The sequence below is a fragment of the Camellia sinensis genome, chromosome 2, assembly GCF_055761805.1.
Source record: "Camellia sinensis isolate YWXY chromosome 2, ASM5576180v1, whole genome shotgun sequence".
NCBI classification, from domain to species: domain Eukaryota; kingdom Viridiplantae; phylum Streptophyta; class Magnoliopsida; order Ericales; family Theaceae; genus Camellia; species Camellia sinensis.
The window spans coordinates 152,435,560-152,445,965 of NC_138962.1; the positions used below are offsets into that span (position 1 = coordinate 152,435,560).

At 43.1% G+C, this 10,406-nt stretch overlaps 1 protein-coding gene across 1 annotated transcript; it reads left to right on the forward strand.

Moving 5' to 3' along the window:
- Nucleotides 1–2,961: 2,961 nt before the first annotated feature.
- On the forward strand, nt 2,962–10,057 carry LOC145820390 (uncharacterized). The gene is made up of 2 exons (XM_082915820.1): nt 2,962–4,379; nt 9,784–10,057. Exons 1-2 carry the CDS (start codon nt 3,074–3,076, stop codon nt 9,813–9,815), a joined length of 1,338 nt encoding a protein of 445 aa, XP_082771946.1. The 5' UTR covers nt 2,962–3,073; the 3' UTR covers nt 9,816–10,057.
- The last annotated feature ends 349 nt before the right edge of the window (nt 10,058–10,406 follow it).

Here is a 10,406-nt window from a genome sequence, read left to right on the forward strand (position 1 = left end):
GTCGGCCAGTTCTGCATGTCAGTAGAAGGCCATTTGTACAGAAAGACTTTTACTGGACCTCTATTATGATGTGTACATCCTTCTCGGGTTGAAAGACATTTTACACGAGATCCATGTAGGGGGTAGATCCCTTGCCCACAAAGCTATATCATAGGGATTCTGGTGACCCTACATGCAAAAGGATACTGAAGCATATGTAAAAAAGTGTGAAAATGTTATTGGAATCCATGATTGTGCGATAAGACTGAAATGTCTTATGGCGATGTTCCCATGGTGAACATGACGAGTAACTTAGACTAATCATATGGTAGAGTTGAATTATACTTGCATATAATAGAGTTGAACTAAGTTGGCGATGTTTCTGAATGAAACATGATGAGTAACTTAGACTTATTATATGGCAGAGTTGAATTATACTTGCATATGATAAAGTTGAACTAAGTTGGCAATGTTTCTGAATGAAACATGACGAATATCTTAGACTTATTATATGGCATAGTTGAATTATACTTTCCTATAATAGAGTTGAAGTAAGTTGGCGATATTTCTAAATGAAACATGACGAATAACTTAGACTTATTATATGGCAGAGTTGAATTATACTTGCATATAATAGAGTTGAACTAAGTTGGCGATGTTTATGAATGAAACATGATGAATAACTTAGACTTATTATAGCGACCCCGGTCTTTTCCCTTTTGATTATTGTATCCGGACTTAGGTTCCGTAGAATCTATCACTGTATAATTATTGTTGTTGTCCTTTATTTTCTCATTTGGAATTATAGGATGTGTTGGGCAGGTTTGTTTCAGGTTGGTTGGGTTTAGAAACCAAGTGTTGCTGTCCAGGTTTTTGGGTTTTCGCTCGAGCGAGTAGTTGGTCGCTCGAGCGAGCTGGAGTTTTTGGTTCTTCGCTCGAGCCGGGGTTTGGTCGCTCGAGCGAGAGATGGCGTCCAGTATGGACCTGTAGCTTTACATTCTTGGCTCGAGCGAGCTTTTCTTCGCTCGAGCGAGTTAGTTCATCCTTCGCTCGAGCTATAGTTCCTTCGCTCGAGCGTGTGTCTGGTTTCAAACCTGTGGGTTTGAGTTCTTCGCTCGATCGAGTTTTCTTTCGCTCGAGCGAGCTTTTGGGTTGCTGGCTCGAGCAAGGCTTCCTTGGCTCGAGCGTAGTTTCTTGTGTCTGGTCGCTCGAGCGACCAAGTCTTCGCTCGAGCGAGCCTGTCCAGTTTAAATACGTAGCAGCGGTTTTTAAAACGTTTTTTCATGATCTTTTGATCCAAAAACCCTAGTTCCGAGTTTTCTCTTCCTCTACCCACCTTCTCTCTTAGGTTTCATCACCTTATAGGGTGTTTCTACCCTAGTTGATTTATTAAAAAGATAGAGGGAGTCGAGGGCTTTCATTTAATCTGAACATTGGGCGATCTGGAGCACTTTGGTATTTGGGCACTCATCTTTGTCTTCATCATTTGTGTTGTTTTCTTCGAGGTAGGGATTTCCTACTCCATTTTATAGGTTTTGTTCTGAGTTTTGGTATTTTGATATGTTGGGGATACTTTGGTGAATTTTGGGAAAACCCTAGTTGTATTATTGAATTAATTTGTATAAGTAATTCATAGAATTGGGAAATTTGTTGATTAAATGGTGTAGTTGAATAATGTAAATCACTCGCCTGTTGGATTGTTGGTATATTTATTTCCAGTCTAGAAATAACTGTTTTGGACTATCGGTGGAGGATAGTCGTGAATGTTGTAGACATTGCATGTGGATTAGGAATAACTGAAACTAATCACTTTGGTTAAGTCATTAATTTTGACTATGGTATTGATACAGAAAATACGTGTATTGATTGAGCATTGCATTTGCATACATTGCTTTGTGTGTGGGAGGAGATAGGGGATGTACTCCACGGTTTAGGGGAAGATAGGGGATGGACCTCTAAACCGGATTTTGTTTGGGAGGAGATAGGGGATGGACTCCATTAGCCACACTTTTGTGTGTGCTTATTTATATTGAAGTGTTTTATTGATACAGCACTAAAATGTGTATCAAACTGGAAGTATGAAGTGTTTTGATTTGAGCTTGGGTCTCATTTGTTTGTTGATATGTGAGGAGTGTGAATATAATATATATAATTCACTGTTGTAAGTTTGGCCAGGTTCTGAGCCATGTTGATAAAATTGAAAAGTAAAACGTGTCTTAGACAATAGTGTCTTGAGACTGTAAAATGAAGTTATTGATTATCTTGGTTAACCATCTGTTGAATGCTATTGCTTTATTCATTACTTATATGTGGTTTAGTATATTTCTACTGGGCTATGGCTCACCCTTTTTGGGAACATCATTTTCAGGTTCAGGTGATAAGCTACCTCCAAGGACTTAGCTTGAGAGGGTTTGGCTTCTGGATTTTGAGGAAGAATAACATTAGTTATTTGTCTTTATTTATTAGTACATGTAAACATTCAAGCCTAGGGCTTTACTTGTATTGAGTTGGAACTCGTGTTTTTGTATCCAAGTGTTGGCTTGGAAAGATGTAAGCCTGTAGGGCATTTTATTCAATGTTACATGTAATGCTTTTATCTAGCAATATTCTGATGAATGAATTAATACATTGTTTTCTTTAAATAATGCATGTCAATGATGTATATATAATGGGTTTATTTTGAGGGCGTTACAACTTGGTATCAGAGCGTACCGGGTTTGAATACTTTGGGTACGTGGGAAGTGATTAGTATCACATTGGGTTCGTCTCGTTTGATAGAGACTTAGTGTAATGTCATATGTTTATGTGATAACATGTTTATGTGATTATGTGGGTATGGAATGTAGTTTCTAGGATGTTGATTGGACCCTTGAGTTTCTAGTAGTCTTGTTGGAAAGGCACTTGATCACTGCTGCTTCCAACCGGAACTATAGTAACGCATTGGGACTATCATTATCCGGGAATGAAATTCGTAGGTGCTTATGTGATTACGTGCTTACGTGGAATGAATTATTTTTGTCCAATGCAATGGGACGTGAGTGTTTAGTTTCGGCACATTTATTAATGTGCTAATGTCTGTGTTTCCTTTATTAGGATGTCAGGACGAGGACGAGGACGCGGTAGGCGCGGTAGGCCGGGTAGGCAGGAGGTGCCTGTGCTAGAGGAGATTCCAGCAGTTCAGGAGGGAGTTGGCCAGGCCAATGTGGCCGAGCCAGTAGGCCAGCAGGCTATGGGCGCTCTAGCCCGAGAGATAGCAGGGGCATTCAGGGAGTCAGTAGGCATTCTTAGAGCTGAGAATCAAGCTCAGGTGGTAGTTGCAGATGCTGGACCTGCCTTTCTGAAGAGGGAGTTCTTCCGGTCTAATCCGGATGAATTTTTGGGTGATTCTAAGGAGCCGCTTAAGGCAGATGAATGGCTCGAACAGACAACGAAGACGTTTGAGATGCTTGGCATCGAAGACGAGGGGTTGAAAGTGACCTTGGCATCTTTCCAGTTGAAGGGGGATGCGGGTCAGTGGTGGAAGTTTACTAAGGGGCGTATAGGAGGTACGTGGGAGGCTTTTGTGAACGCTTTCCAGGAGAAGTTCTTATCTCCAGCAGTTAGGGAGAAGCTGAGAGACCAGTTCTGCCAGCTTAAGCAGTCGAGTTCTTCAGTGGCCGAGTTTGAGGCTGCATTTACTAGCTTGTCCAGGTTTGCACCTGAGTTGGTGGCGTCTGAGGAACGCCGTTGTATCGAGTTTGAGAAGAAGTTGAGGCGTGGTCTCAAGCTGAGGGTTGGGGGAACTATGATTCGGGATTATGGGCGTATGGTTGATGCTGCAGCCCATATGGAGATCATGATGCAGGAGGAGGAGGAAGGACAGAAGGGCTCCAAGAGGAGTCAGGACAGTCAGGGTGATGGTAGGAGACAGAAGGGTTTTAATCCTCAACAGTCTCAGGGTAGTTTTTCTAGATCGACTTTTCCTGTGCCGAGTGCTAGTTCGGGGAAAGGTAGTCAGGGAGACATTACCTGCTTCAAGTGTGGCCAGCTGGGTCACAAGTCTCCAGTTTGTCCTCAGAGGGGAGGAGTTCAGAGAGCAGCATCTTCTTCGGCTCGATCTCAGAGCCAGAGCCAGGGTAGAGGTCAGCCACTTTCGTGTTTTCAGTGTGGTCAGCCAGGGCATATGAAGAGGTATTGCCCACAGTTGGGTGTTACACCTGGTGCATCTGGTTTGAGGCAGACTCAGGGTCAGCAACCAGCTCAGTCGGGTCAGGCCTCGAGGGCCAATCAGGGGGCTTCATCATCCCAGTCAGTGCAGCAATCTTATGCTCCTAGGGGTGAGCAGGTTGATCAGAGGTTGTCTGGGCGCGTGTATGCAGTTACCGCGCAGGATCTTGTACCGGCACCATCAGTTGTGAGAGGTACCTTCTTGTTTTGCAACTCGGTTGCTAATGTTTTGATTGATACGGGTGCATCTCATTCCTTTGTGTCTGCTGCATTTGCATCTGTCTTGGAGTTGGAGTTAGCACAGTTAGCATCTCCTATTTGTGTAGTGTCACCTCTTGGGGGTGAATTGATCTTGAAACAAGGTGTTAGGGGTTGTGATATAGAGGTTGATTATCATAGAATTCCATTTTCCTTTGTAGTTATGCCTATGCAGGGTTTTGATGTTATTTTGGGTATGGACTGGTTATCGTCATACCGAGCAGTTATTGATTGCTACCGCCAGAGGGTCACTTGTTGTACCGTGAGCGGAGAGTATTTTCATTTTCTGGGGGACCGGGTCGGTAATGTGTTGCCACCGGGGTATGTTCCACGAGGACGGAGTGAGCTTAGTGGTCTACTTGCTAACCTGTCGATTAGTGAGGTTGATGAGTCTCAGATTGTGTTGCCAAGGGTGGTTTGTGAGTACGCGGACGTCTTTCCCGAGGACCTTATTGGTTTGCCACCGCATCGGGAGATTGAGTTCTCTATTGACCTAGTGCCCGGCACGGTGCCGATTTCCATGGCACCTTATCGTTTTGCCCCAGCCGAGTTAGTTGAGTTGAAAATACAACTCCAGGAGTTGCTAGACAAGGGTTTTATACGTCCTAGTGTTTCGCCGTGGGGAGCACCGGCCCTCTTTGTTAAAAAGAAAGGTGGTGCTTTGAGACTTTGTATAGATTACCGGAAGTTGAATCGGGCTACGGTTAAGAATAAGTACCCTATGCCTCGTATAGATGACCTGTTTGACCAGTTGAAAGGTTCCCGTTGTTTCTCTAAGATAGATTTGAGATCGGGTTACCACCAGTTGAGGGTCAGGGAAGAGGATATTCCGAAGACGGCATTCCGTACGCGGTATGGCCATTATGAGTTTTTGGTGATGCCATTCGGGCTCACCAATGCACCGGCAGTCTTTATGGACTTGATGAACCGGATCTTCCGGGAATTTTTGGATCAGTTTGTGGTCATTTTTGTGGACGACATCCTTATCTATTCGCCTTCTGAGGAGGAGCATGAGGCACACTTAAGGGTGGTGCTTGAGTTACTTAGAGCCCATAGGCTGTATGCCAAGTTTGGGAAGTGTGAGTTCTGGCTGGGGGAAGTCAAATTTTTAGGCCACGTGGTATCCGGGGAAGGGGTGTCTGTTGATACATCCAAGACAGAGGCAGTGCAAGATTGGGCACAGCCTAAGAGTGTGTTTGAGATCCGCAGTTTTCTGGGGTTAGCTGGGTATTACCGTCGGTTTGTGAAAGATTTCTCCAGATTAGCTTCGCCTTTGACTAGGTTGACTCGGAAGGGAGTCAAATTTGTATGGAGTGAGACTTGTGAAAAGTCGTTTCAGGAGTTGAAAGTCAGACTGACCACAGCTCCGGTCTTGATTATTCCAGAGAGAGGGTTGGGTTATGCAGTCTATTGTGACGCCTCACGAGAGGGTCTGGGTTGTGTGTTAATGCAAGAAGGGAAAGTAGTTGCCTATGGTTCACGTCAGTTGAAAAGTCATGAACAGAATTACCCTACGCATGATCTAGAGTTAGCAACTGTGATATTTGCCTTGAAGATTTGGAGGCATTATCTTTATGGTGAGAAATTCGAGGTATTCTCGGATCATAAGAGTCTGAAATATTTGTTTACACAGAAAGACTTGAACTTGAGGCAGAGGAGGTGGATGGAGTTCATAGAGGATTATGATTTTGAATTGCATTATCATCCGGGAAAGGCCAATGTGGTGGCCGATGCCCTTAGCAGAAAACCTGTTGGTGTCATAGCTAGTATAGCCATCCGAGAATGGAAGATGTTGGGTGCACTCGGAGAGTTTGATTTGCTTCTGGGCGAATCCATTGAGACTGCGGCCTTGTCTTCTGTTGTTGCACAGCCTACACTTGTGACTCGAGTGTTAGAGGCTCAGAGGGTTGACCTTGAGGTAGAATCTCTTCGTGAGAAGATTTCTGGTGGGAAGGTTGAGAAGGGTTTGACGGTGTATCCCGACCTGAGTGTGAGATACCGAGACCGTCTGTTTGTGCCGGAGTCTTGTCGAGAGGAGGTACTCCGAGAGTTTCATTATTCACGCCTTGCGGTATATCCGGGAGGCACTAAGATGTATCAGGATTTGAGTCGCCAGTTTTGGTGGCGGGGTATGAAGAGAGATGTGGCAGTTTTCGTGTCCAAGTGCCTTACTTGTCAGCAAGTGAAGGCCGAACATCAGAGGCCGGCGGGTTTGTTGCAACCCTTGCCTGTTGCCGAGTGGAAGTGGGAACACGTCACTATGGACTTCGTTGTGGGTCTTCCGAGAACTCAGCGGGGTAGTGATGCGATTTGGGTGGTTGTAGACCGGTTGACTAAGGCGGCGCACTTTATTCCTATGCGTGTTAGAGATTCAGTCGATCATCTGGCCGATTTATATATTCGGGACATAGTGAGGTTACACGGGGTTTCAGTGACGATCGTTTCAGATAGAGATCCTCGTTTTACTGCCAGGTTGTGGCAGAGTTTGCAGAGTGCCTTAGGCACTAAGTTGACCTTTAGCACAGCTTATCATCCTCAGACTGACGGGCAGTCCGAGCGTACTATTCAGATCCTTGAGGATATGCTTCGGGGTTGTGTTCTAGACTTTAGTGGGTCGTGGGAGAGGCACTTGCCATTGGTGGAGTTTGCCTACAACAACAGTTTCCAGTCTAGTATCGGTATGGCACCGTTTGAGGCCTTGTATGGCCGACCGTGTAGATCTCCTGTTTGTTGGGCCGAGGTGGGTGATGCGCCTCTGTTGGGTCCGGAGTTGGTGAGGGAAACGACGGAGAAAGTTGAGCTTATCCGTAGGAGGCTTGTTACAGCACAAAGTCGTCAGAAGTCTTATGCCGACCGTAGGAGGAGATCTTTGGTGTTTGTGGTGGGTGATCATGTCTTTCTGAAGATATCACCTAGACGGGGTCTGATGAGGTTTGGGAAGAGCGGGAAGTTATCCCCTCAGTTCATTGGGCCGTTTGAAATCCTTGAGAGGATTGGCGAGGCTGCTTATCGTTTAGCTTTACCGCCGCAGCTGTCCGGAGTACATGACGTGTTTCATGTGAGTATGCTTCGGAAGTATGAGCCGGATCCATCACATGTGTTGGATTGGACGGATTTAGTAGTTGACGAGGATGTCTCGTATGAGGAGAGACCGGTTAGGGTGTTGGATAGGCGGGATCAAGTCTTGCGAGGCAAGACCATTCCTTTGGTAAAAGTTTTGTGGAAACATCACGGGGTGGAGGAAGCCACTTGGGAACGTGAGTTGGAAGTCCGCAAGAAATATCCGGACATGTTTATTGACTTGTAATCTTGTAATTAATTTTTGCAATATTGTCGAACTGTAAAGCTTTCTATATATGTCATAAGCTGTAAAACATTGAGAATGTTTTGGTTAATGAAAATATTTTGAAACTTGCCTCGAAATGGAAGTTTAAGGAAACATTGTATATGTTGAATATATTGAAAATTGTTGAAATTGAAAGAAGCAGATTGCATGGTGTTAATGCAGGTTGAGATATATGTGTTCTTTACATATTGTGATATGCCTCTTTGTTAAGGGATGGAATTTGTTTATTATTGAGTTATCATATTGTTGGAATTTGAGAAAACTTGTTTTCAAACTTTATGCTTAATTTCGGGGACGAAATTCTTTTAAGGGGGGGAGGTTATAGCGACCCCGGTCTTTTCCCTTTTGATTATTGTATCCGGACTTAGGTTCCGTAGAATCTATCACTGTATAATTATTGTTGTTGTCCTTTATTTTCTCATTTGGAATTATAGGATGTGTTGGGCAGGTTTGTTTCAGGTTGGTTGGGTTTAGAAACCAAGTGTTGCTGTCCAGATTTTTGGGTTTTCGCTCGAGCGAGTAGTTGGTCGCTCGAGCGAGCTGGAGTTTTTGGTTCTTCGCTCGAGCCGGGGTTTGGTCGCTCGAGCGAGAGATGGCGTCCAGTATGGACCTGTAGCTTTACATTCTTGGCTCGAGCGAGCTTTTCTTCGCTCGAGCGAGTTAGTTCATCCTTCGCTCGAGCTATAGTTCCTTCGCTCGAGCGTGTGTCTGGTTTCAAACCTGTGGGTTTGAGTTCTTCGCTCGATCGAGTTTTCTTTCGCTCGAGCGAGCTTTTGGGTTGCTGGCTCGAGCAAGGCTTCCTTGGCTCGAGCGTAGTTTCTTGTGTCTGGTCGCTCGAGCGACCAAGTCTTCGCTCGAGCGAGCCTGTCCAGTTTAAATACGTAGCAGCGGTTTTTAAAACGTTTTTTCATGATCTTTTGATCCAAAAACCCTAGTTCCGAGTTTTCTCTTCCTCTACCCACCTTCTCTCTTAGGTTTCATCACCTTATAGGGTGTTTCTACCCTAGTTGATTTATTAAAAAGATAGAGGGAGTCGAGGGCTTTCATTTAATCTGAACATTGGGCGATCTGGAGCACTTTGGTATTTGGGCACTCATCTTTGTCTTCATCATTTGTGTTGTTTTCTTCGAGGTAGGGATTTCCTACTCCATTTTATAGGTTTTGTTCTGAGTTTTGGTATTTTGATATGTTGGGGATACTTTGGTGAATTTTGGGAAAACCCTAGTTGTATTATTGAATTAATTTGTATAAGTAATTCATAGAATTGGGAAATTTGTTGATTAAATGGTGTAGTTGAATAATGTAAATCACTCGCCTGTTGGATTGTTGGTATATTTATTTCCAGTCTAGAAATAACTGTTTTGGACTATCGGTGGAGGATAGTCGTGAATGTTGTAGACATTGCATGTGGATTAGGAATAACTGAAACTAATCACTTTGGTTAAGTCATTAATTTTGACTATGGTATTGATACAGAAAATACGTGTATTGATTGAGCATTGCATTTGCATACATTGCTTTGTGTGTGGGAGGAGATAGGGGATGTACTCCACGGTTTAGGGGAAGATAGGGGATGGACCTCTAAACCGGATTTTGTTTGGGAGGAGATAGGGGATGGACTCCATTAGCCACACTTTTGTGTGTGCTTATTTATATTGAAGTGTTTTATTGATACAGCACTAAAATGTGTATCAAACTGGAAGTATGAAGTGTTTTGATTTGAGCTTGGGTCTCATTTGTTTGTTGATATGTGAGGAGTGTGAATATAATATATATAATTCACTGTTGTAAGTTTGGCCAGGTTCTGAGCCATGTTGATAAAATTGAAAAGTAAAACGTGTCTTAGACAATAGTGTCTTGAGACTGTAAAATGAAGTTATTGATTATCTTGGTTAACCATCTGTTGAATGCTATTGCTTTATTCATTACTTATATGTGGTTTAGTATATTTCTACTGGGCTGTGGCTCACCCTTTTTGGGAACATCATTTTCAGGTTCAGGTGATAAGCTACCTCCAAGGACTTAGCTTGAGAGGGTTTGGCTTCTGGATTTTGAGGAAGAATAACATTAGTTATTTGTCTTTATTTATTAGTACATGTAAACATTCAAGCCTAGGGCTTTACTTGTATTGAGTTGGAACTCGTGTTTTTGTATCCAAGTGTTGGCTTGGAAAGATGTAAGCCTGTAGGGCATTTTATTCAATGTTACATGTAATGCTTTTATCTAGCAATATTCTGATGAATGAATTAATACATTATTTTCTTTAAATAATGCATGTCAATGATGTATATATAATGGGTTTATTTTGAGGGCGTTACACTTATTATATGGCAGAGTTGAATTATATTTTCATATAATAGAATTGAACTAAGTTGACAATGTTTCTAAATGAAACATGATGAATAACTTAGACTTATTATATGCCACAGTCCAATTATGCTTGCATATAATAGAGTTGAACTAAGTTGGCGATGTTTGTAAATGAAACATGACGAATAACTTAGACTCATTATATGGTAGAGTTGAATTATACTTGCATATAATGGAGTTGAACTAAATTGAATTAACCTGGACTTGCCATATCGGCGGGGTCAAACTCAGAATGGAACTAAGTTCA